The sequence below is a fragment of the Paramormyrops kingsleyae genome, chromosome 4, assembly GCF_048594095.1.
Source record: "Paramormyrops kingsleyae isolate MSU_618 chromosome 4, PKINGS_0.4, whole genome shotgun sequence".
Taxonomy (NCBI): Eukaryota; Metazoa; Chordata; class Actinopteri; order Osteoglossiformes; family Mormyridae; genus Paramormyrops; species Paramormyrops kingsleyae.
Window position 1 is genome coordinate 37,714,151 of NC_132800.1, and position 27,364 is coordinate 37,741,514.

General features: G+C 49.7%; 1 protein-coding gene across 3 annotated transcripts in view; it reads right to left on the minus strand.

The window, feature by feature from the left end:
- Positions 1-592: 592 nt before the first annotated feature.
- LOC111846222 (CYFIP-related Rac1 interactor B) overlaps positions 593-27,364 on the minus strand; it is a 38,505-nt gene continuing 11,733 nt past the window's right edge. Inside the window, exons 2-14 of one of the 3 annotated variants that reach the window (XM_072711275.1) lie at positions 20,973-21,055; positions 19,780-19,819; positions 13,629-13,710; positions 11,988-12,070; positions 10,622-10,743; positions 9,260-9,365; positions 5,279-5,415; positions 4,161-4,238; positions 3,091-3,207; positions 2,757-2,836; positions 1,893-2,019; positions 1,749-1,819; positions 593-1,296 (exon numbers count right to left, since the gene is read on the minus strand). In XM_072711275.1, the coding sequence (XP_072567376.1) occupies positions 1,233-1,296; positions 1,749-1,819; positions 1,893-2,019; positions 2,757-2,836; positions 3,091-3,207; positions 4,161-4,238; positions 5,279-5,415; positions 9,260-9,365; positions 10,622-10,743; positions 11,988-12,060 (975 nt within the window). In that variant the 5' untranslated portion in view covers positions 12,061-12,070; positions 13,629-13,710; positions 19,780-19,819; positions 20,973-21,055 and the 3' untranslated portion in view covers positions 593-1,232. The remainder of the gene's footprint in view (positions 1,297-1,748; positions 1,820-1,892; positions 2,020-2,756; positions 2,837-3,090; positions 3,208-4,160; positions 4,239-5,278; positions 5,416-9,259; positions 9,366-10,621; positions 10,744-11,987; positions 12,071-13,628; positions 13,711-19,779; positions 19,820-20,972; positions 21,056-27,364) is intronic. The other 2 variants (XM_072711274.1, XM_072711273.1) reach the window with 2 other exon arrangements.

Consider the following 27,364-nt stretch of genomic DNA (forward strand, 5'->3'; position numbering starts at 1 on the left):
TCTTTGAACTGGGACACCAGTATTTCCTCCATTTCCAAAGTACCTCCAATAAATCAGTGAAAGAGATGCAGAGTTTGTCACCGATCTCAACGTGATCATTCTTCCTGAAAACTCCCAGAGGCCCTTGCAGCAATAACGTATTTGGAGAGTAGATTTATGGCGTGGCACACTTACCCGAAATCTACTAATATTATTGTTTCAGTGGGGGGGGGGGGGAACCCACAACCATGAAAGAGCGTGGTGAATGATGGAGTGGGAATCTCACGGGGATAAAGAAATTCTCCATCCGGATCCCCCCACACTGAACGACAACAACGATTTTTTCACCCACACAAACGCACACCTCTCGCTTTGCATCTGTGCGTGTTTCCCTAACCTTGAAGGGACGTCGGCCATCTATCTACAAGTGCCAAGGAGTTTGTTTGCTCTGGGGTGGAGCTGGGAACCATAAACTGTGTCGAAGTGGCACAATCACAGGCATGCGCTCAAGTGTGAAAGCCTTTTCTCATCGACGCGTCAGGACGAGAGAAGAAGCAGGGAGCAGAAACATCACGGAGAACGGGGAGAAAGACTACAAACCGATGACAAGGAGTACAAAAACAAAAAGCATTTTTATTTAAGTCAAATTTTCCATTTTCCATTTACATGCGCTCATAGATATTTCTAAAATCTGATTCAACACGCATCAGTCTGGAGGCTGATTTTCAAATTAATATCATCCCACTCGTACAGAAGGAAATCAAAAACTATAAAAAATAATTAAGAAATCTGCGACATAAACAGTGTATCCTTTGCAATAATCTCCATTGTCCGGGTACCTTTCATTATGACATAATTTAAAATGATATTTTTTTTCCCTTGGCATGAATCCAAGAATGAAATCCTGACAAGCAGAGAAAACAACATTAAATATCAGATCGGACAAAAATAATGTAAATTTTAATATCTATATATTTATTTTCAAGTCAAATTACTCTCCCTCTCATATATGAAAAAAAAAAAATTAACCAGAAATGTTACGCAACAATAGCTGCCACAGGATCCATGGTCTTTTCTGAAAGCATTAAAAAATCTCCAGCTCTTTAGTTAAAATTTTGGCACAGAAAAGACTGAGTTTAGCAGAAACGTTTTCGTTATAAACGGATGGAGCCGCTCTGTATGGATGTCAAACTTTACTGAAGACATTCTGCATGCTGCTTGACAACACTGTCTCCCAGAAGCTTCCGGAGGCTCTACTGCAGCATGGCTTTGATGTTCTTGGAGGTAGACTCGTCGTTCAGGTGCTTTGTGGTGTACCTGTAAAGAAAACCCACAAAAATCGAACATCGATCCAGTTAGGGAAATTAACAGATCCGATTCCTCTGCAAGACGAAGCTCATGGTCTAAATGTGGCTGTATCTCAACAGCACAAATTAGCTGAAACACGGTGTGGTTTTAATCATAAACCACAGGGACATCAAACCATAGAAGACGCATTTCCACATTCGCCGTCCTGCGCACAGAGAAACGGCCCATGGTTATTCTGCCCTTTAACCTTGTCTAACACCCATATATGGCCAACCAGCCCTCACCCTCCCTGTTATCATCCCTCTGCGATCATCTGAGTGGTAAATCTTCCTCTTTATTAACTGAGAACTTTGCAGAAAAGGTCATTCAGTGAACGAGTTCCTGTGTGGAATGTTAAACGCCTGAAGGATGAAATTGCATGTTCCGCTGCGACGGGTTGCGGCAGTTGGCTGATCACAGACCTGAGCGCATTCAGAAGGCCTTCCACGCTGTTCCGGGGCTGGTCGCGCAGCACTTTAATGCATCCTCGCATCTGTGGAGGAACGCAGCTGTTAGACGGCCGAGCGTCCATAACAGCGAAGTGTGTCAGGTGACGACGGACTCACGTCGATCTTGGAGCCCTTGGCAAAGGCGCCGACAGGGTGAACAAAGTCGTAGAGAATGATGACCCCCACCATGACACGCAGGCAGAAGGAGGCAGTCTCCTCGCTGGCAAAGCGGCTGCGATATTCGCTGTGTGAAGGGAGAACATAGAGAATACTGTCATGCAAATGCAGAGACACAGTCACGCAGACACAGTCACACACAGACACACAGTAATACACAGACACACAGTAATACACAGACACAGTAATGCAGACACACACAGTCACGCAGGCACACACAGTAACAGACACACAGTCGCGCAGATGCACAGTCGCGCAGACACAAATCACTCAGATGCAAACACAGACACAATCACACAGATGCAAACATACACTGTCACACACAGACACACAAACACAGACACACAGTCATGCAGACACAGTTGCACAGACACACAGTTGCACAGACACACACGCACACGCAAACACAGACAGATACAGTCATGCAAATGCAAACACACACAGACACAGTCACACAGATGCAAACACACACAGTCACGCAAACGCAGAGGCACACAGACACACAAATACAGACATACATCGATGCAAACATAGGCATGCAGAGACGCAGACACACGCATATGCAGACAAGCATAAATACATCCACAAATATGCACACGTGCAACACACCATATGGAGAAACAGACAAACATGCACAGGTATTTATACAAATATTTGCACAAACATGTATATGCACACTAACATTGTGACACACAGACACACACATGCAGGCGTGCACAAACACGCTCGACCCCTTGTGATGTGCCGGAGGACAACAGGTCTGAGGAGGCCAGAGGAGGTGAGGGGAGGGGAGGACACACTTACGGCGTCTCCAGCATGATTTTGCACACACTGGCCATGGTGCTCAAGCAGTCTGTGGTGTTTTCTATAGGCAGGTTCTTGTTCTGTTCAGAACAAAAATTGTGTTGCTTAATCTGCATCCAACAGCGATTAGGGTAGTTAACTTGGCACCAGATCCATTAAAATACCACAGGATGACAGCCAGATGGTCTGCTAGAAAAAGCCGAGGACCACCTGCATAGTGGATCTATCCCATCATGCCGTGCGAGGCACCAGAGGGTTGTCATGACTACATCCGAAACGTCACAGCCACAATCAGGTACAAACAGCGAACAGGTGCTGTAAAGCTGGCACTTACTTCTGATACAAATTTTGTTGTGGCATCACTTAATGTCTTCAGCATGGGCGTGGCCTCCGCATAGAAGAGAGACATCCGATTGGCCAGCTCGTTGTTGACCTCATTTTCTCCCTCAGCCTGAAATCCGAAGAGGGCTGAGGGTTTAATGACACTTTCACAGCTCAGGTTGAGATTCCACTTCCCATTTCAATAATGTTATAACAGCTAATCACGCTAAATGACTCCATCAAACACATTTTATGGTCCGATGACAAGCCTATACATCATGTGATGCTATACGCGGCGAATCACAAAATGGGATTAAGGCACATGATGGAGAAAAGCCCAGCTTTTCGAGCTGGGGGGCTGTTTGAGGCCTAGGAGGGCGTGACTGAGCTGTAAATACAGTAGCAGAAGCTCTCTAAAGACTTCAGCAGTGGGTCTGACACAAGGAAACACAAGGAGTACCCTACTGAAAAGAAAGTGTTGGTTATGCTGGTTGACCAATTTATGGTAGTTGGCCAGCTTAAGGTGTTTTCTTATGATGTTTTGATGGTTTATGGCTTGATCGGCTGGCCACACCACCATGACCAACCAGCTACCAAGCATTTTGGTTTGTAGCAGCTTTTTCAGCGGGGTACGAGCGTCTGCAGAACATCTACAGGCATAAATCCCCCCCCCCCCTTCCAGTCGTCTGCAGAACATCTACAGGCGTAAATCCCCCCCCCCCCCACCTTCCAGTCAGGAGCCCATGCTCATGTTTACTTTGATCTTGCTTGTATTGCCGACTTTCAAGAACAAATGAAACATCGTGTTCGGTCACACCAGGCCCTCCGTGCCATCCCTATAGAGATGCCCTCTCACTGTATGTGGGCGGGGCTGGGAAACTGCAGCATGACACAGTCCACCGCCGTGGGACTCTCAGTGTCTGCCTCACCTCCTGTGAGCCCCCTGAATCCCCCTTGCATGGGGGTGGAAACTCAGCTGGGGTCATGCGCCACTGGGTACCAATGGCTCACCCGGTCTCACTACCTACTGCCACGACCCCAGCACCACAGTCGGCCACCACGCCCAGGGGACAGGGAACTTACCGGAACGTTATTGATCCGCATGCGATTTAAAGTTCTTCGGTAGTAGCTGAAGTCATTCTGGATGGCTGGGTTCGTCATCTGTGGAGGGGGAGGGGGGGGGGTGGAGAATAGAATCAGACCTAGGGGAACCTGGCGCCCACGTGATGTCATCACAGCGTCACCAAGGAGACGGCACAGGTTTCCGGGATACGAGTTCGTCCCACTCGCTGCTATGTGGTGAATCTTTATTAATTATTCACCGCTGCCTCAGGGAGCTCTGTCAGGGTGTGAGGCGCGTGTGACGTGTGTGACAGAAGTAGCGGGGACAGGCCCAGAGCACCGCATCTAGCAGACGCAGAGAAGCATACGTGTCAGAGAGATCAACCTCAACAGGAGGATTCCCAGACCTCGGTGCCTCTCGGTGCCTGTCAGTGACAGCTCTGCGCGGGTCAGAGCATTTCCTCGCTGACGCAACATCTAAATAGGTCATGTGACATGGTGCTGACCCCAGCCCAGTATGGGCTTGAGGCACGATGGGGTGGACGTTTTCTACCGACGTCCAACAGAAGCACAGGACTGGACCGCGTTGTAGTTATCACAATCCTGGAGTGAGTGTGTATCAAAGTGGTCCCAACACCCTAATGGTGCATATTAAACGCAAAAGAAAAGAGCAAATCTCTCTGTTGGAGAGAAAAACACATTTTTCTACACAGACTTGGGGCAGTTTGACCTCATTGCCCAGCACATCAAAGCAGCGGTGTGTAAAATGCTGAAATGTTTTTATTGTGAGTGGGATTCTTATTCTCCTCTCCACACTGTTTTTCAAAACCGCTGAGCAAATACAGGCCTGCCACAGTGCCCTCAGCCCAAACGTGGCCTGCGGAATTTTTACCCTCCTTTGCGTGTCCCACATCTGAACCCCAACCCCCACTCCCCCCTCCCGAGGTCCCATAGCTGCCCCGGCCAGGGGTAGGGGGCTCTGTTTAGTTGCCAGGCTGGCGTTTGAACACCCTCACAGACACAAAGTGGGTCAGTCGGCCCAGGTCAGACTGAAAGATTGATGAACAAGGCTGGCGGAGCCCCCCCCCCCCCCCATTGCTTTTATTACCAGTGCAGGAGTGCCTCGGGGGTGGGCCTACCTTAAGCTCGTCAAAGCGCAGTGTGAAGTGCAGGATCTCTGCAAACTGCTTGGCCAGTGCCTGCTCCCGCTCCAGATGCTGCGTCGGCGTGTAGCGTGTGCTGGTGAGCGCCCCCAGGAGGCCGTGCAGTGCTCCCTCTGTGAGACAAAGAGGGGGCGTCGCTTAGCGGTGGGCCTGCAGATGGGACCTTCTCCCACACAACCGGGAGCAACTGGGCCAATCAGGGTCCAGACAGGAGACCTAATCTAGTCCACATGTATTAGTGACACTGGTCTGCAGCCAGAACCACCACTATCATGGCAAGGGGAGCTCGTGGAACATTCGCAGTTGATCACGAGCTTGGGAACGGAATCTTACATATATGAGTCTAACTTCTGAACGTGTCAGGTTGGAGCTGACAGAAACATGAGAGGGACATGGCAGGAACAGGACAGGCACTGGACAGGGACAGGACACAATAAGGACAGGGACAGGGCAGAGGCAGGACAGGGACAGGACACAGTCCGGACAGGGACAGGGCAGGAACAGGACACAGTCCGGACAGGGACAGGGCAGGAACAGGACACAGTCCGGACAGGGACAGGGCATCTAGCAGATCAGCTAACAAGTGCCGTCTTGATGGTGCCAAAGCACCCCTGTAGTCTATTTTCTAATTTGCAGTCAAAATGGTGGATTAAACCAGACCACTAAGCGCAACACGATGCAACAGCAATTCCTCCAGCAAGAAGCGGACCAAAGGCTAAAGAGGGTCGTGTCCGTCACAGCGACACTCCCACTGTGTCAGTATGTCACCCTGGCATCTTCCTGGGCCGTGTCACATTGATCAAGAAAACACGCATCAGGGCTCACCGTACATGTATGTACATGTATATGCATATGCACCCAGCACGGTCTAGGAAACCATCAAAGATACAAACAGAAAATTCTCACGTGTGTGGCTGACCTAAGATATGACCCAAGGCAGAGGAATTCTGGGAATGTGCTGAGCTGTCGACAGTCTTTCGCAGCACAAGGTGCCCCTCACTGCTCTGATCCGTACACGCGCCGGACGCGGAGACCAGCCCCTGGGCGTGACCCGCCCCTACCTTCACGAGTCATGGCTCACGGAACGTATGAGCCAACACTTTGAAAAATACGTGATCGCAGAGAATGGCTGTCATATGGAGTCTGTCGGTGACCTCTGCTCCCATCGTAGGAAGACCGGGGACTGCCTGCATACAGTACGTCTGCTCAGCCAGCGGAAAAATCCATTAGGCTTGGATTGTGAAGGCCACACCGAGGAAGAGGAAAATAGGCAGCTGACCAATACCAGCAGGGGGCGCTAACCGACCCATTCAAGGTCACTAGTCATTGGGCCGCTTAGAGTCTAGAATTATCACCCTCGGTCAGTCGGACACCACTGACTAGGGCTGGACAATAATTCGATATCAATATATATCGCGATATAATTTTTCGATAACGGTGATACGATTTTTAAACACATTTCCGATATTTCGATATACATTTGAATATTATATATATATTCACCGGCTTTTAAAAATGTATCACAAGTGCTAAACAGCGCGTATTCAAATCGCATTCGCATGGTAATTTGCTGAACAACGCAGCTGTGAAACGTGATCCAGGTAAAACTTTTTTAGACAGCATAAATAATATTGAAGCATTTGTTTTCAAGCAGACTGTTAAAAGCAAAAGCAACAAAGCATTTTAGACTTTGTAAAGAAACCATAGTAACCACGTGTATGATACTTTTCAGAGCTGCGTCAGAGGGAAATGACTGGTGAATTTAATTTTGACACTGGTTAGCTTTTTGTGAAAACGAACTACAGTACACCCTGCAGGTTTTTTGTGATTTTGTGAGCGATCTTTGTGTTTTCAATGTTGGAGAATATAATTAAAGGTTTGTATCAAGAAACGACGGTGGTTTTTATTGTATACTGGTAAATCTCTGCTGTTAGTTGGTGGTATGCCTTTTGTTAGCCAACATGTATGTCGGGGCCGGCTCTACGCTGGGGCAACGCCCCCTTAAGCAAACGTCCTGCCCCCTTAAATCAAACTTTTAGAAGTTGAGGAAGAAAATAATAATTACCCACAAACTGAATATGGACAAGATTTACTACAGTAGCTGAAAAATCCACTAAAAAAGGCACAAACGAGATGATAAGTTTCACTTCTTGTTCGCTCTTTCCCTCCGCGTTCTGTTTGTGCGCGGGCTCACGCAGCACTCGGCAGATCCCCCACTCACCCTCCCCCCAGCTAAACATCCAATCACTGTTAGTATGCAAATGAGCCAGTTTCTCAGTAGGCAGGGCAAAGCGAAATGAGCTGCGTGATTGCGGAAGGTTTGGAGGAAACAGCAATCTCTCTCGTCAAAATCATAGTGACTAGAGAGATCATGGTTCGAATAATTTTTGTCTATTTGGGGGGGTCTTGATCGGGGGGTACTGTACCCCCCAGTACCCCCCGATCAAGACCCCCCCCAAATAGACAAAAATAGCAGTTTGGGGGGGGGGGGGTATTAACATTTTTCTTGTTGTTTTTTTTTTTTTTTTTTAAGAAAGAACCTCACCTTGTAGGAAAATTTTATGTAAAACGATTTTAGACACCCCTAGTGTGGATCGTACCATTTGAACCACCTTGGCGCTAGAAGCAGCTTAGCCAGTCGGTTACGTCATTCATTCTCATTGAGCGACTTGTTCGTTGTGATTTCAAGATTCTTTATTTGTCACATACATAGTTATAACAAGTACAACATGTAGTGAAATGAACCCTGACCGATCCTATTTTTCAGTTTTATATTTCAAGACTCGGTGAATTGATTTTTTCTTTTTCATAACTTAGCCTACCCTTTTTAGTTTTGGTAATATTGGCAATAGTGAAAAGTGTTTTGTTGGGTTCAAATATGTTTGATATAGGCCATCCAATTAAGGTAAATGTCTTGTTTTTAATCTGATGAGGAATATTTTATTTTATTTTTTGTTTTACTTTTCAGTTTTCCCCCTGAGGGATTGCCACCTTACTGTGGTCAGGGGCTTTGCGTGCCTCAGTGACCCTAAGAGCTACACCAGCAGAAGCTTAGCCTTCAGGTGGGACACCCAAGTTGGACAGGTCTTAGGGCAGAGGCCTGACAAAGTGCAATCCAATTACATGACAAAAACAGTTATCCAGAGCACCACCCCACCCCTTTCCCGCCTTTGTCGCCACCATGTGCCCCCTTCACATTTCTGTCTGCCCCCTCATATATGCATGTCTAGAACAGGCCCCGATGTATGTACATATTTATAGCATGCCGATCGCGTCAAACAAATCGCGGCAATGCCAAAAACCCGTGCATGTACATTCTCAGTTATTAACGCACATAAATACATTTCAAGCACATGCTAATATATTGCTGCCATATTGGTTTTCGGTTATCTCGATCATCGGTTATCTCGACGCTTTTTGGCAACCCCCTAGGCCGGCGACATAACCGGGTTCGACTGTATATGAATAATCAGCCTGTTCTAGTTTAAATGGAAATATATTATTGTTAATAAGCTGAGTCAGAGTTTAATTTATTTGATAGTTTATTTCACATTTCTTGTTTGTAAAGGCTAAATACAAAAAAAAGTGAACCTTTTTTTTTTTGTACTGTTTTTATTTAAAAAAAAAATTATATAATTTTAATAGGAGGAGCCTGGAGGTATTATAGACTTTGCAAATTCAGTTTGCAGACAACCATTGTGCGTGTCCTCGGCAGTTTTTTCCTGAGGCTTTTTAATATTGTCCATATCGATATCGGAATTATATCGTATCGACCAAAATTAAGAAATATATCGTGATATAAATTTTTGCCATATCTCCAGGCCTACCACTGACCATCTCCTCCTTTGAAGAGGTTGAAGAGTCAACCAAGAGCCAGTGCCGTGAGAAATACCACGATGAGGGCAGGAGCTCAAGGGGAGGGGCAATGCAGAAATGCAGGGGGAGCATGGTACATACCTAACCGGAGGGAGAACTCGTAGAACTTCTTCAGCTTCCCCACCAGAGGAACCACTGCACCCCATGCTTTCTCCTGTAGCTTCTCGTTACTGGGGTTCTGGATAGCCTGCAGAGAGGGAGGTGGGGCCCAGGAGACTCAGCGAGGCATGGTCAGCGAGGCATGGTCAGCGAGGCATGGTCAGTGAGATGGTTACGTGGAGTGAGGGTGGTGGACGGGACCAGTGATGTGGGTGGGGTCAGTGGATTCAGGGTGGTGGATGGGCAAGATCAAGAGATTTGGGTGAGCAGGGTCAGGGAGATGTGAAGGTGTGGGTAGGGAGGTGGGGTCAGGGAGATGTGAAGGTGTGGGTAGGGAGGTGGGGTCAGGGAGATGTGAAGGTGTGGGTGGGGAGGTGGGGTCAGGGAGATGTGAAGGTGTGGGTGGGGAGGTGGGGTCAGGGAGATGTGAAGGTGTGGGTAGGAAGGTGGGGTCAGGGAGATGTGAAGGTGTGGGTGGGGAGGTGGGGTCAGGGAGATGTGAAGGTGTGGGTAGGGAGGTGGGGTCAGGGAGATGTGAAGGTGTGGGTAGGGAGGTGGGGTCAGGGAGATGTGAAGGTGTGGGTAGGGAGGTGGGGTCAGGGAGATGTGAAGGTGTGGGTAGGAAGGTGGGGTCAGGGAGATGTGAAGGTGTGGGTAGGGAGGTGGGGTCAGGGAGATGTGAAGGTGTGGGTGGGGAGGTGGGGTCAGGGAGATGTGAAGGTGTGGGTGGGGAGGTGGGGTCAGGGAGATGTGAAGGTGTGGGTAGGGAGGTGGGGTCAGGGAGATGTGAAGGTGTGGGTAGGAAGGTGGGCTCAGGGAGATGTGAAGGTGTGGGTAGGGAGGTGGGGTCAGGGAGATGTGAAGGTGTGGGTAGGGAGGTGGGGTCAGGGAGATGTGAAGGTGTGGGTAGGGAGGTGGGGTCAGGGAGATGTGAAGGTGTGGGTGGGGAGGTGGGGTCAGGGAGATGTGAAGGTGTGGGTGGGGAGGTGGGGTCAGGGAGATGTGAAGGTGTGGGTAGGGAGGTGGGGTCAGGGAGATGTGAAGGTGTGGGTAGGGAGGTGGGCTCAGGCACGTGGCCACAGGTAACCATCAGGAACATGTTCACATACTGAGCTAATGAGCATTTCACACATGACTGGATCTGTTAGTGGCTTATGGAGTTAACAGTTGTATAATGAAGCAAACACCACAAGTCAGCCAACTTAGAGAATATAGAAAAGAGACGGCCAGTCAAACATGAAGCATTTCTTCAACCGAAAGTTCATGACCTTTCACTGGGACTGGAAAGAGTTAAGATGACAGAAGGTGCAGGAGGCCAACCTGAACATTTGTCAGGCTCCTTACCTCCCGGATGGCTTCCCCTGCACCATGGTACGCCTGCAGGTCGTCCAGAATGCCACGAGCCTCCTTGAGGACCACATCCACCTGGTCCCATATCTCCCGCTCGGCTTCTGTGGGTTGTGCGTCTGGACGAGACACAATAGTTCGGACTGAAGTGAGTCAGGGCCTACGAGCACTGTGACTGTGCTACTGCAATGCTACAGTGATGTTGTGATGTTCACTCTGATTGGACAGGCTCCTCAAGCGAGGCTCCGATCATAGGCCACGTAACACACCAAGGTTTCAACACAGTAGCAACCTGAGATCCTATCGGTGACGGGCAAAACAGGCAGTGGTGTGTTCCAGTGGTGCTGATTCTTGGTACCTCATCACGTCCCCATGAACAAGAACAGCAGCTATATTAGCAGACGGGTCTTGAGAAGCTTGCAGTTAGGAGATGCTGCACTGCTGGGCACCCGGCACAGAGCTGCAGGGCCGACACCCTCCTGGTTCTCGATCTTCTCGAGCGGCCTGCGATTATGCACTGCTCCGCAATACTAGTCGTGGGTCACTCAGCTATAAGAGTGTGTCTGGGGTCTATGAGGCTTCACTTTCCATTCCAGGCATTCAGCGGTGTCTAGGTGGGTGGGGGCTCTGGGTCCAGGAGCGATGACGTGTGGTGGAACATTCTAGGCTGTGTAGGCTCAGAGGAGCACCAGCGAACCTATCTGCTCAAACTGCAATTCAGGCTATAGAGGGGCAGGATGTAAACGTGTGTGTGTAGGGGGGGGGGGGGGGTCGGTCCCTGCAGCTCGTTCATAAGACACCTCTGAGGGTGTCAGGGGTGTGGACTGTGCCGTAGCATGTGGGGGGGGGGGGGGGGGGGGTACAAAATAAAAACACATAGCAGCAGTATGTCCGTTTGACACATCTCTGGCATGGGGGAGTAGGTAGCGTACCATTTGGTTAACACCACTCACTTGGAAGGCCCAACACAGAAGATGTGCCAAGCAAGTCAGAGCCCAAAGGCGGCCTGGCTAAGCGTGCACCACTCTGAATGCTCCATAGTAAATAACCGTGATGCTGGTGATACCGCTGACAGAGTGGGATTGGGATCACTGCTGCCACGGCAACCTGCCTCTGTGTCCACCCAGAAGCTCTCAGGAGGTGTGGTGAGCACTTAGCCTTATGGGGGCGCCCAAACGCTGGGGTGCAATAAGGAAGCAGGGGGAGGCATGCATATGCATGGCGGCGGAGGGGGGGGGGGGGGAACTGTGGGGGCCAGCGAGACAAGCGCAGTCAGACATGCGGGAGACACTGGGACGAGCTGCCTCAGGGGGGCGCCGGTGAGCCTGTGCAGTGTTCGGCGCGGGATGCAGGTCAGGCTCACTTTCGAAATCAAGGAAAAAATTGGGCCCCTGTTCGAGGTCTGTGCAAGTCAAGACTTTCAGAAGGTTCCCCATGTTAGGACACCTGTCAAGAGAAGAAGAGACACAGAGAGAGAGAGGGAGAGAGAGAGAGAGAGAGAGAGAGAGAGAGCGTGAGCTCCAGCAGCAGGGGCATGTCAGGTAGGCCGCACAGGCCGGGGGTGCAGGGGTCGTCTCCGCGGCCCGATTGCCTGACACCCCCGGCTGAGCTCTGCTAAGCGGCCCCGCCCCCATGTGCCAGCTCCCTCCCCACCTCAGTGCCTCCCCCACACCCCGGCACTGTGGTTTTCCTGTGAGAGTTCACCGGATGTCTCCAACGTCTTCACCCAGGCCGCAACCCCCCGCCCCCCATGCGACCCTCTAAGCGGAATCCCGTTCCTTTTACAAGAAGCATGTCAGCCTATTTCTGCACTTCTCTCACAGGGCGGTTAGAGGAACTGGGGCCCCCAGCGGCTGCCAGACTCTGCTCACATACTCTATGGGGACACAGTGGAGGAGGCCCCTGCTCCGCATGCTGTGGCCCCACAGAGACGACCCCTGGAGACAGCAGGCCCCTTCGACTCACACGGGTCTCAGACCCAGCTCGGGAACCACGGAGGCTCTGGCCGGAATTAAGCCAACTCAGACTTCCAGTGAAGGAGAGTCCGCCGGGTTGTTATCTTCTTACATAAACACTGACGGCCTAGAAAACACATAAATCTAAGCTGTTATTTACATTTCCCTACATCCTGTCCGCTGACTGGCACAAAATTTTCCACCCTACAGACTTATCAGAGGGCCGCACACAACCGATTCAGTTAACGGAGGAGCTTTAGCACTGTGGTAACAAAGAGAAGCTCATTTCCACAGCAGGAGCCTCGGAGAGCCTCCTGGCAGGGCTGTGTTGGATGAGACCCCCACCAGCAGGGGGCGATCTGCCAGACTCATAGACCCACCAGCATCTCAGGCTTCTCAAATGCAGTACACTGAATGGATATAAAGTTATGTGCTTCTCCTCAACCTAAGCACCGATGTGCGCACCAGTGTGCTGCCAATCCTGCTGGTCTTACTTAGAGTCCAGGACCAGCATGAGTGACACCCTGACTGCGGTCATTCTGCCCGCAAAAGGGGCTGTTTTACACTCAGATAAGATGTTACACAGAATTTCACAAAAGCGAATCAGAAAATCTTTCAGAATACCCTGAAAACCTGGTATAATTGTAATTTTAAGTCCAACTATTTAAAAATAACCCTAAATGGAATATTAGAAATTCCCACCCGAAAATAAATCAGCCATTCTGCAACGGTGTTTACATTTCCTTAAATAATGACCTTGTTTAAAGTTATATTTTTGTATCACTGGCCATTGGCTCAGACTGAGAAAAGTGGGCCAGCAGGGCGGCGATCAGAGACAGGTCACCTGGGGGGGGGGGGGCAGGCTTTCCACAGGCAGCTGGGGGCGCGGGTTAGTGAGGGTTAGTGTGCTGCGTTATGGCCAAAGCAGAGTGAAAGGTGAGCGGCGCGCAGGAAGCCGACTGCTTTGTCGAGGAGCCCCTGGACTTCCGTCACCGATGGACCAGGTCTAATGTACCCCCAGAACAGTGTCAGGGGGTGGGGACACTTACTTTCAAAATCCAGGAAAAAATTCCCAGCATTGTGGTCTATATCCCTGGTTAACACCTTAATCAGATTACCCATCCTGTGTACCTGTGAACATAAAGAGCGATTAGGTGTCTGACACACTGCAGGGGCGGATGGGGGGCATTTCTCTCAGGTTAAACCGGATAGCATAGTGGCTGTGGCACATTTCTTTGGAGTCTATCAGGATTCCCTGTAACCACACTGAGCTCACAGCAAGGACCCAGTTAAAGGGGGAGCATGTTTGACTGTGCATGAGCATGGTTGTGTCTGAGAGTCAGTGTGTCGGAGTGTCAGTGCGTTGGTGTGTAAGTGTGTCTGAGAGTCAGTGTGTCGGAGTGTCAGCGCGTTGGTGTGTTGGTGTGTCAGTGTGTCGGAGTGTCATTGTGTATGAGAGTCAGTGTGTCGAAGTGTCAGCGAGTTGGTGTGTTGGTGTGTCGGAGTGTCAGTGCGTTGGTGTGTCAGTGTGAGTGTCATTGTGTCCGAGAGTCAGCGTGTCAGTGTCAGTGCGTTGGTGTGTCAGTGTTTGAATGCCAATGTGTTGCTGTGTCTGAGAGTCAGTGTGTCAATGTCAGTGCCTCAGTAGAACTCCTAAAATTGTCCTTGGAGAATCCAGTGGGTTCCATGAATCCTGTTATAGGTGTGTGTGGGGGGGGGGGGACTAGATTCGATGTCCCCATGCACCTCCTGCACCCCCCCTCCACCCACCCACCCACCCACCAACCATTCTTGCCCCCTCACTCCTCCCTCCACTCTTCATGACTCTGTACATCAGCTTGAATGCGGAGAGGCTAGGGCACCTCACTGCACCCCTCCCCCACCCCCCAGGCCCAGAGCACCTGACCTTCCCCTAATGAGCACAGGGTCACGTGTTTAATTAACATGGCACATGCCGGTGTCCTGCTTCTCAAAATACCATTGGGCTGGAGTCGCGCCATGTGGGTGGGGTCTGGGGCGCTGGGAGCAGTTACTGCAGTGTATGTAGAACTGCTGATGGGGGGGAAACTGAACAGAAAGGAGAGCCCCCCCCCCCCCACCAGGAGCCAGGCATCCCAGCAGATGGGGACAGTCTCAGGCATACAGCCCCTCATTCGACTGCGGCCCGTCGCTGCTGTCCTCCTATTGGCTGAGAGGCTCCCCGCGCTCTGCTGTATCCATGGAACCAAAAAAAGCCAGCTCCACTGAAAATGAGGCGGCAGCCAATCAGAGCAGAGCCCGCGAGAAGCGGACACATGTCCATGGGAATGGGGCAAGCCGGGGGGGGGGGGGGGGTGGGGGTGGGGGGGATATCTGAACGAGGGCAACCGGCCCAGAAGAGGTAAGCTGGTGACAGGGCACCCAGGGGAGGCTGCTCTAACACTCAGGGCTGCACACACAGGCTTCCACGTCTGACATATCCCACTCTGAACCCCGGAGCCCCCCCCCCACATGAGCCTGACCATGGATGGATGGACATTTTATGCTGCGATTTTTTGCATAAAACAAACATGAAAAATCATTATTAAAAAAAAATAAAAACACAGCAGAAGGGCCAGACATGCTCTGTTTGAGGAAATGTCATAGTGAATATCAATGTTTAGTATCGGGGGGGTGATGATACACTGTTCCAAGCATCACCACTGTTATTGTTGTTAAATATACTATTGCTCCTGATCCCACCCAGCCAACGGGATGAAAGACACCCCCCCACTACACTCAGGCAGGGGGGAGAAGCGAGTTATGTGGACCAGGGGGGCGTTTGACTTGACCCAGATTCTGTGGCTGATGCATCGCAGTACACCAGGTCCGCCGGGCTCTCAGCAAGGGGTACGGGACAGCTGCCCCAACCAGACAGGCGGAAAACAAACCCCCCCCACCGGGGGCCTGTCATGTGAAGCCCCCACCCTCAATGGCAGCCCCCCACCCCTGTATCTGTCTACGAGGTATTTAGGGTCCAATATGAGAATGACTGACGATGCTGTGTGACTGCAGGGGGCGCCAGAGAGCCGCCATGCCATGCATGTGGCTCACACTAGGAATACTCATGCGCACGCCCTGCTCGGCACAGAGTGAGGAGGTAATTACACTCTTCATCTGCTCGGCACAGAGTGAGGAGGTAATTACACTCTTCATCTGCTCGGCACACACTGCCGTCCTGAGCGATTTCGCTTTCGGCTGTTCTCTTCAGCATGGCCTATTTTTCGAATGCTTTCCAGAACTGCCTGTTACAAACAGGTGGAGGCCATAGGTAAATAAGACCTAGGTAAATTATAGTTGCACAGCCCCGCCCCCCCCCCCCTTCTGCTGAAGAGGGGTATTGCGGGACACCACCTCTCCAGAGGTGGTCACGTAAGCAGGTGACCCCAGGGGGCACTCTGCAGATCCATCGCTGCGCTTCCTGTAGCCTGAATCCATCAATTTGATAAGAATAAGGGTTAAAGGGAATGCTGCCTCTTTGCCGGCTTTCTACCTCTCCACTGGAGGGCGCTGTGGTGGAATTCAGCTACATGCCTCAACTGCTGAGAGGAATCATATATGCAGTTAGGCTAATTGACAGCTCTAAATCACCAGGGGTTTGAGTGTGTGTGTCCCTCAGCTCCCTCCAGTCACCTCCCTGCCCAAATCCCTATCCAGGAAAAGATGGTATATTAGAGTGTTAGCAAGGAACACAAAATACTGAGCATACCTGAATATGTGACTTTCTGTGCGATTTTTCACCATATACAGGTCGCCCGAAGCAGGTGCTGTTATCTGAAGCACACTTCAGCAGAAAGTAGCAAAAGCGGTTTGCTCTTGGAGAATCCATCGATAAGGCAGAGACAGAGTGCCCCCTTGTGGAGAAAAAACTGCACTGCAAGACAGCGAACACAACCTCCAACCCCCACCTCACGCTATTATCTGACCTGTTCCATATTTATTAGAGCCTTAGGGGATTTACAGAGTGGCACAGTAAGTTCACTAAGGGGCCACAGAAAGGGCGTGTTCTTCAACACACACTGTAGCTGGAAATGGCTTTGAGGCAAGGTCAACTACCAAGGTCAAAAGAGGGAGTCTGTGAAACGCTCAGCAGGACATCCAGGAGCAGCAGCACCCTGACGGAGCAGCAGCACATCACTGCTGCTGAGCTGGGGGGTGTGGCTGCCTCAGGGCAGGGTCCGCTTCCCCACACTATTCCTGTTACTCCTGATCCTTATCAAAGCCTCCCTTTGTTATTCTTATTTACACATTAACAAGCATGACAATTATTTTCTTCCACTTAATATCCGCCGCATAGTTGGCACAGTGCATGTAACTCCCCCTGGTGGGCTCACGCAATCGTAGCTGAGAAATGTCTCCCCCCTGTGGCCAATATGTAAACTACAATAAGCTGTAGCAGTCTCCATCATGGAGCCCACGTTTGCGGCAATTAAAATTCAAAGCACACTGCTGTGCATCTAAAAGCTGACGTGACCAACACACTGTCCTCCTATAACCACCAGCAACTTCAACAGATCCTACAGTCATGTCAATTTTTGAGAATGACACACATATTGGTTTTCACAAAGTTTGCTGCTTCAGTGTTTGTAGATCTTTCTGTCATATGTTTCTGTGCTATACTGAAGTATAATTACAAACATTTAATAAGCGTCAAAGGCTTTTATTGACAGTTACATTGTTTATGCAAAGAGTCAATACTTGCAGTGTTGGCCCTTCTTTTTCAAGACCTCTGCAATTCGCCCTGGCATGCTGTCAATCAACTTCTGGGCCAAATCCAGACTGATGGCACAAGTTCTCAATGGGATTAAGGTCTGGGGAGTTTCCTGGCCATGGACCAAAAATGTCAATGTTTTGTTCCCTGAGCCACTTAGTTATCACTTTTGCCTTATGGCACGGTGCTCCATCATACTGGAAAAGGCATCATTCGTCAACAGACTGTTCTAGGATGGTTGGGAGAAGTTGCTCTTGGAGGAGGTTTTGGTACCATTCTTTGTTCATGGCTGTGTTCTTAGGCAAATTGAGAGTGAGAAGCAACCCCACACATGAATGGTCTCAGGATGCTTTACTGTTGTCATGACACAGGACCGATGGCAGTGCTGACCTTTTCTTCTCCAGATGATCTTTTTTCCAGATGCCCCAAACAATCGGAAAGGGGATTCATCAGAGAAAATGACTTTACCCCAGTCCTCAGCAGTCCAATCCCTGTACCTTTTGCAGAATATCAGTCTGTCCCTGATGTTTTTCTCGGAGAGAAGTGGCTTCTTTGCTGCCCTTCTTGACACCAGGCCATCCTCCAAAATTCTTGGCTTCACTGTGCATGCAGATTCACTCACATCTGCCTGCTGCCCTTCCTGAGCGAGCTCTGCACTGGTGGTGCCCCAATCTCACAGTTGAAGTAATTTTAGGAGATGGTCCTGGTGCTTGCTGGACTTTCCTGGGCACCCTGATACGTTCTTCACAACAATTGAACCTCTCTCTTTGAAGCTCTTGATGATCTGATAAATGGTTAATTTAGGTGCAATCTTACTAGCAGCAATATCCTTGCCTGTGAAGCTCTTTTTGTGCAAAGCAGTGACGACTGCATGTGTTTCTTTGCAGGTAACCATGGTTAACAGAGGAAGAACAATGATTTCAAGCACCACCCTCCTTTTAGAGCATCCAGTCTGCTATTCTAACTCAATCAGCATGACACAGTGATCTCCAGCCTTGTCCTCATCAACACTCTCACCTGTGTTAACGAGAGAATCACTGAAATGATGTCAGCAGGCCCTTTTGTGGCAGGGCTGAAATGCAGTGAAATGAGTTTTTGGGATTCAGTTAATTTTCATGGCAAAGAGGGGCTTTGCAATGAATTCTGGAATTTATGCAAATTGCCATCATAAAAACTGAGGCAGCAGACTTTGTGGAAGTTAATATTTGTGTCTCTCTCAAAACTTCTGGCCACGACTGTAGTTACTTGCTTCTGCCTACTGATGCCAGTGCCACCACGTTCAGGGCCTTTCCGAACCGTTTAGGAGGAAATCGGGCACTGCCCTCTAAAGAGATGTTCTCATTTTAAACTGTGTGAAACCGAAAATTGAACAAATAAGCAGAACTGAAAGCGGCGTCGTCACAGCAGCGGTGAGGCTGAATCCTGCCAAAAGCTGACTGGTACCAGCGGCAGAAAGTGGGACATCCATTTGTTAAGTGCGGCCGAGTGCCACCACGATACACAAGCAACGAACTGGCAAAAAAATGGGAGCTCCGGCACCCAGACTGGGCAAGGCTGTCATACCCCTGCATAATAAACATGTGCTGAAGTTAATATCCCCACACAAGTCCTGCTGTTTTGGGAATACTGAATGGTGACCTCATATGGCAGTGAAGAAGAAATACAGCAGCCAATCGGTAGACAGCTTCAGGGGGAAAAAAAAAAACACAAAGCCGCCCAATCATGTTATACTTTACTATATATGCATATAACTCCCATTGGTGGGCTCACGCAAATGTATCTGATAATGATTACTGGGCCACAGGCAGGTGAAGTCAGATAAACCAATAAAATAGGATTATTAATGGCAGACTGGAGAGTCCCATTCCCAGAAGCCCCAGTTTTAAAGGCTCAGTCAGTCTTGGGGAAATATTCCCAGTCTGATAACGAAATGCGAGGGGAATATGAAACGGAGTAAATTGCAACGCACAGCAGATTGTCTTGAGTATCAGGAGGCAATCTCTGACTTAAAGTAAAAAGCTGCTTTAAAATGTTCTTTATTTATCAGTACAATGACTGCGTTTCCATCAGAAGCAGCATTTTCCATATGACGCCTGTAGATGGCAGCATTGTGCCAAATAATGAAATGGCCTATCAACCACTAGCCGGTGTGTGACAGGACCCCTGTGTCTACCCTGAGCAAATGCAGGTCCTGACACTGACCAAAAGCCACCACTGCAAAACACAAGTCAAGATGTAGGTAAACAAATGGGAGAGATCAGGAAAAGGCGGAGAGATGGGGGGCGCAAGCGGGCTGCGCTGCACCCTGGCATGGACGGCCCAGTGACCTCACAAGTCAGGAATGACATATCAGTATGAAGATTAAAGCGCTCCCTTAATGCCAAACCACCACACTACCGATTTTCCCTCTAACTTCAGCCAGCTATCTGGACCAATCACAGACAGGCCAGACCAAGGGGCGGCGACCTTACCTCTTACCAGTGTCTCTTCCACTGTCTCTGGGCTCTCGAGCTACATGAGTTGTGGGAAGGATTGGAGAAAAGCAAAAAAAAAAAAAAAGCATTACTACTCTGTCATTCCACAAAGTCACAAAAACACAGACGTTTCTCACACAGAGCCAGATATGACCCTGCAAATGAAAGGTGAGTATACAGTCACTGCAGAGACACCAAGCACCTCCTGTACCTGTAATATGCTCTGCTTAGAGTTTTCAGCACAGCCAGAAATCCAGAACATGCCAGAACATGCATGTGCCTTCTAGGGCAATTACGGATTTTCCATAAAAATACCAGCTACTCACAGAGAACAGAAACATTCCGGCTGGTGATGGAGCAGAGAAGCAAACACTCATTTCTGTGTGCCGAGTCGGCACTGATCACACTGTGTGTGTGTGTGAGTGTGTGTGTGTGGGGTTCAGATATACATTACATTGTGGGGACCAAATATCCTGTTATTTTGATGTTATGGGGACCATTTTTTTGGTCCCCACAAGGGAAAATTCAACTTTATAAAAATCTGTGACTGCAATCAAAAAACTAAAACTTTTTATTTGGTTACATGTATTTTATATGGTTAAGGTTAGGGCTGGGTTGGGGTTAAGGTTATCATGTTGGGATTAGGATTTTTTTTCCATAGAAATGAATGGAGAGTCCCCACAAAGATATAATTACAAACCTCTGTGTGTGTGTGTGTGTGTGTGTGTGTGTGTGTGTGTGTGTGTGTAAATTTTGAAACTCAAAATCACCGTACAGCAAGCAGCCTCTCAAACACCAGTGATCCACACAGAACAAAGATCTCCCTGATTTTTAATTTGAACAAAAATAATTTATATCTGTTCTTCACTTTTACTAAATTGAGGTTGGGAGGCAATTTTCACATCTGACCATACATAAGGCTATGCTCAGTGTTATACATGTATGCAGGCGTGTACTAGCTGGCACAGCGTGTTTCAGGCGTGTTGAAAGGGGAGAAGTGGAGAGGCGGCGGATCAGAGACGGAGAGAGAGGCTTCCTCAAAACGGACTCTCGTTTGCCAACCCCAGGAACTAACCACCAACTAAGAACACCCACAGTAACTAACCCTAATCCAACAAAGAGGCAGTGATTGGTAACAGGGGGCATAGAGGAGAGTCCGACGTTTGGGGGGAGGGCAGGAGAGAGCTTACCAGAAGGTAGGATGTTCACGTCTCAGAGACGAGGTCCAGTCTGACCAGTCACTGGGGTCAAGCAGTGTCCACTGGATCTGGGTCTGTAAGCACAGGGATCAGAGGAGCATGAGGAACAGTGAGGTCCATCGGTGGAGCTTCAGCACCCCGCATCGGAAAGCTGACTTCCATCTGACCAAGATAAGCCCCGTAGGTAAACAAGCTCAGCACTCAAAGGCAAACCGATCAGTCCCAAACCATTATCACAGCCTGACGACTAGATAAACCAACCGAATGCCTCGTTCCTACTGACTGTAACCGGTGTCCATCTGCTCAAGTGCGTGAGCCATCTCAGACTTATAAACAAGTACTACTGTGAAGGCCGTGTGTGTCACTGGGCCCCAGAACTGCGCTATTAGCCCTTGAAGCCAGATGACTCAAGGGATCATTGGAAGCTGAGCGACGGGGGCTGCAGCTCGGTCTAGACGCATGGGACCTCTCATCCATGCGAGGACAGAGCTGGAGCCCGAGTGACATTCGGAGCCTCATTGATGGGCATCTGCGTGGCCAAAATTAGCATCGCACGGCCCCCCTGGGGAAGTGGCCTTGTTAACCACACAGCGGCGTTTCCGTTCTTGTGGCTCGACTTTCAGACATGATTGGGTCCGGCAAGCCGGGGGGGGGGGGGGGGATGGGGGGGAGCCGAGCCACACGGGCCGAACAAAGCGGAGAGGAGAAACGAAAGCAGCCGGCATTACTGTGGCGGCGCCAAACCGCGCCAGGCGCAGGTCACATGACCACGCCGATTCTGCTCACAGCCCCGTAACGGGGAAGAAGAGGGAGGGGCCGCCTTCTGAGGTCACATGCATGTCACAGATGATCTGAAATCTCAACCTACAGTTCAGAACCGACTGAGACACACGGCAAGTCAGTCTGACAGTGAAAACACTTCACCGGCACAGAGACGGAGCGACGGGTGAGACATGAACGCTGATGCCCGCGCCAGGACACGTGAAGTGGGAGGTGACTCTCCCCACTGAATTGCTCCTCATTGGTCGGCTGCCATACGGCCACAAACATTTCCTCCGTGGTCTCCACGGCAGGGGACACACCATGTACTCAGCGTGTGCAGAACACAAAGGGCGCAAAGAACTGTGTTACCACTGGGGTGCCCCCCCCCCAGGCCCACAATGCACCAGAACTCTATGAGTCAAGTGAGCTTTACTCTACTTCAGGATTGTTTCCATGTAGTTTTTTGTTGTCACTATACTCAGGCGAGGCAGGAGCCAAGCTTGGCACCAGGATGACAACTCCGCTGGACTACAAGGAGGTCAGAGCAGGGTATACGAGGAACTAGGGTTAGCTACTGGCAGGAACCTCCTAACCACTCCTGAAAGTCCTCCTGGGCTCAGTATTCAGGTTCAAACAGGCTTTTGGGTCCCAGCAACAAGGCAGATGAAGATGAAGACCATTCACAGAAGTCGTCAAAATAAGTGCAAGCTCACAGCGCAGACCGCTGCATCTTCAGCGTGTCGGAGCATGGTAACGGGCTGGGTGTCAACCTGCCAAACTGAAGGGCCCGCTCATCTCTACATCTGGAGTGGACGTCACCGAGAGGTGACAGCCGGGGCTGCGGCTGTCACTCGTCCAAAGCTGAGCTCTTTTTTGACTTTTCACCCCCGAGTCCCCGTCCAGGCAGCGCTGGCAGCTTCCACACATCGCATCTGGGTCTGTCACCAAGACGAGCATCATCCGACAGGCGGCCCGACAAGGCGACAGTGACAGACAGCAAAGCCGACAGTGCCAGACACGGCTGGGCTCGCACGCGCACACACACACACACACACACGCGCACACGTACGGTAAACATATCCTTATGGGGACCGCTTATTCATTTCAATGGGAAAAATTCTAACGCTAACTATGACAACCTTAACCCCTACCCTGCCCTAACCATAACCATAAGTAACCTAACAAAATACAAGAGTTTTTGCATTTTTAGTTTTGTCATAGCAGTCACCGATTTTTATGAAATAGAGTTTTCACGTTATGGGGACATTATGTCCCCATAAGGATAGGTAAACCCGCTCGCGCACACACACACACACACACACACACACACACACACACACACACACACACACACACATTTGTACTACATCCACTCACATGGACAACGACAATCAGATTAAAGAAGCAGATCTGACTTAAGGCCCTGTGACCCTGTATTGGCTTGAGTTGGATGAGTTTACATATGAAATAACAGAGGCTGACATGTACGTCTACTAACATGTATGTAATTCCAAGTGCTTATCCAGGCTACATGCCTCAGATCCAGGCTACATGCCTCAGATCCAGGCTACATGCCTCAGATCCAGGCTACATGCCTCAGATCCAGGCTACATGCCTCAGATCCACGCTACATGCCTCAGATCCAGGCTACATGCCTCAGATCCAGGCTACATGCCTCAGATCCAGGCTACATGCCTCAGATCCAGGCACTCCGTTTCTGTTCAGTCTGAGCTTCACACATTTCTGGTTTTTCTGCAGCTCCGGCTGAGAAGGCAAAGCCCGCTGTCCCCATGAACGCGACACAAACCAGGCAAACAGAAGCAGCTCTGGGCAGGAGGTCAGGAAAGCAGACGGGTGTGAGGGGACGAGGGGGCGAGGGAACTTGTCTACGGGAAGTGACCCAAGAAAGGGCAGATGGCGGGAGAAAGGACGAGTTCTCCTGGGGGGGAAGGGTACGTCTGGGGACATCAGGCATCGAAAGAGATTCTCGTTCTTCTTAACTGAAATGGATAACAGCACACAGATCGAAATGTGGAAGCAGATAATCCCCTTTCAGCATAGATAACGTCCAAAAGCAGCCAGTATGGCATATGTTCCCCCCGGGGTGGGGGTCATTTACTAGAACGAGCTCTCCAGCTGTTGCGTCACTTGGGGGTCCATTATAAAGCCTCTTGCACTGCAACGTGACCAAACCAGTCTGGTAAATGACATGGGGGTGGGGCATTTAGAACACAGTCAGATACACTTCAGGACAGAAGCAACAAAATCTAGCAAAGGAGCTACTGTGAGTCCACCTTCAGCAGGATCAGGCTCACCAATGACTGAGGTACCGCCCCCCCAGATTTCCTCCACCAATCAGAATCACAGGGCTCATGACAGACTACCAATAAGCTTTTTATTGATATTTTATTTTCTCTAATGATATACACTGCTTTTATATAATTAGTTTATCATTTAAAGTGTTCTCTTGAGCGGGAGTGAGCAGTCAATCTTGCAAACTTCCACACAACTGATGACTTAAACCCAAACTCAAATCCTGAGGTCACAATAACATCATTTTTAAATCCCTAAAACAGACAAAGGCAATCGCTTGCGTCAGGCCAGCCTATCAGCTCAGAGCACTGCGCATCCAGCAAACTCCAGTGGGCTTTCATTTGTCACTGAAGTGGATTTCTTTGCTGCTATCTGCAAACATTCTCTGTTCCCCCATACCGAGGCGCTGGCCGACCAGCTGAAGATAAACAGATGGTCTTTTGAAGTTTATCAGCAAGCTGCCGGGCCGAACATCTGACAGCAATGCTGCTGCAGGGTCTCCTCAAAGGAGGAGAATGAACGCCAACAGCCGAAAAAGCCTCCAGCCTAATATCCCATCATCAGTTCGCTAAACTGAAAGCCACTGATGACGGATGAGAAGCAAATTACCCCAAACATCAAGCCAACCCAGAATCATCATGCGGGCCTTTTAAAGTGGGCTGTCCTTCACGGTTCATGGTGTTCATCTGACTAAGAGGCACCTCTAATCCCAGAGTGCGGGAAGTTAGACACACTCAACACGGCGGCATCACTTTACGGCTGTTTGAGGGTCTTCCAGGGTCACATTGACCCGGTCGGGCAGATAACCTGGTAACGGTGCAGGCGTGAGACAGGAAAGACCATCAGCATAGCAGGAAGTGTTTTAGGTGAAGCCCTGTGGTCTGGTGCGTCCTCAGGCTGCAGGCTCAGACCCGCCCGATTTCACTTCCTTTAAACAGCGCAGACAGCGAACCGAAGCGGCCCAGAACAGGAGCCGCCCAAAACTGCGTCGCGCGGTACGTGGCACCAAAGACAGGAAGGGGGGAGCATTTTAGCACCAGAGACAGGAAGGGGCTTTGGGATCTCAGGTGACCAAGGGGACACCGGACCTTTAAAGGCGAAGAGCCTGTTACACTCCTCTTAAAAGCACCTGCTCAAAATCAAAAAAAAAAAAAACATGCTCTGAATGGATGAATGTTACATTTATATGGCACTTTTCAAGGCACCCAAAGCACTGAACCAATGGGGAGCCCCTTTGACCAGCACCACTGTGTAGCCCCCTCCTGGATGATGTGACAGCAGCCATTCTGCACCAGTACGCTCACCACACAGTAGCTAAGGTGGTGAAGGGGCAGGAGAGAATTCACCAGTTAGATACTGGTGATGATTAGGAGACCAGATTTGAAAGGGCCACAGTGGGCAGTTTCAGGCAGGACATGAGGGTACCACCCCTACTCTTTCGAAGGATGTCCAGGGAACTTTCATGATGTCAGAGAGTCAGGACCTCGATTTTATGTCTCCTCTGATGGATGCTCTGGCCCGTTCTGGCCCGTTCTGGCCCGTTCTGGCCCGTTCTGGCCTGTTCTGGCCCACAGTCTGTTATTTTTGGCAGCAGGACAAAGCAGGATCTGCAGGGCTTAGAGCTCAAACAAGCAGTAACATGACTGACTGCCAATGCTCACAGGGACCACATTTAACCCTCAATGGTTCCTTGGGGTGCGTTCTGCACCCCCTGCCCATTTCTATGGCTACTACCATGTTGTTATTAAAATTACAGCAGTTATCCTCTAGGACATTGTAAGCGCACCAGTTTTACATACGGTCATGCAGAAAATGATAGAAAAAGTGTTGACGTCAATTATCGCTGGCATACTTTCTTCGGGGGTGCAAAATGCACCCCAAAAAAAACTTAATTTATGACAGATGTCTGTGGAGATTCTCAGTTATCCAGGTCATGGTTATCCTAAAAAAGGGTTATGCAATAGCAACTGGACTTTGTTTTTCATAGAAGAAGTGTTGCACTCCATCCAGAGTGCTTTCTCAATTCTGACTGACTGGTTGGCATAGCAGGTTGATGAACCCTGTAGAATCCTCAAGTCGTTAGCACTAGATGGTCACCTATGGGTTGTTGTTGTTCCCCCTGGCTTTCATGTGTTTCACTGATACCACCTGAGGCTGAGCGTGAAAGACTGTGGAAGCGTCTGGGCAAAGTTGAAAGAACTGCATTGTAGGTAGGTGATAGACGTCTTAGGCCACCTCCTCTGTTCAACGACGGTCCTTCATTTGAAGCAGTTGTCCTCCCGGTCCACCTACAATGCAGTTCTTTCAACTTTGCCCAGACGCTTCCACAGTCGTTCACGCTCGGCCTCAGGTGGTATCAGTGAAACACATGAAAGCCAGGAGGAACAACAAAAACCCACAGGTGACCATCTAGTGCTAACAACTTGAGGATTCCACAGGGTTCATCAACCTGCTATGCCAGTCAGTCAGAATTGAGAAAGCACTCTGGATGGAGTGCAAAACGTCTTCTATGAAAAACAAAGTCCAGTTGCTATTACATAACCCTTTTTAGGGTTAATTTATGACATTGATATGATCGACAAATTCAATTAATTAGTGATAATTGCTACTATAATTTTTTATGTAATTATATTCTAGAACATTTTCGGATATTAAAAAAAGTCAGCCATTTTGTTTTGTTTACATTTCAACTGTTAGAAAAGATATAACACCATGGCTAGGTATTCCACAGCTGAAGCTCTTCGACACATTCTGCAAGAGGATACAGTCGGAATGTGCATTATATGACCAGTCCCCTCTGCTGCCCCCCCCACTGCCGCAACCCCTTTAACTGCACTATCTCACTGCGTAAGCTGTGCAAGCATCATGCAGTTAACTAATAAATGTATCTTAACTTTAGTTAATTGAATTTGAGCTTGGTACCATTGAATTATATATGCCAATGGATAGGGGTGCAACTTGAACCCCAAGGACCTGGAACGTAACTTTCTGACAAGGACCCATTGAGGGTTAAGGAAGCCATGATGACCCCCCCCCCCCCACACACACACACAGCTGTTGGGCTCCAGATGAACCTCACCCAGTACAAGAGGAAGGAGAGACTTCTGAGAGTGAATCCAGCAGGAGCAGTCAAACCCGGGAGCAGAGGCTCACCTGCAGCGCTTGCATGGGGGGCGGGGGGGGGGGGGGGGAGGGGGGGCTCCATTTCCACATTCCTCCCTGGGGCGCTGGCCTTGTCGCTGCATGCTGCCTCCCCACCCCAAACCTCCCCAAACCTGGTGATTCTAGATCATTTCAACTGCGGGGCC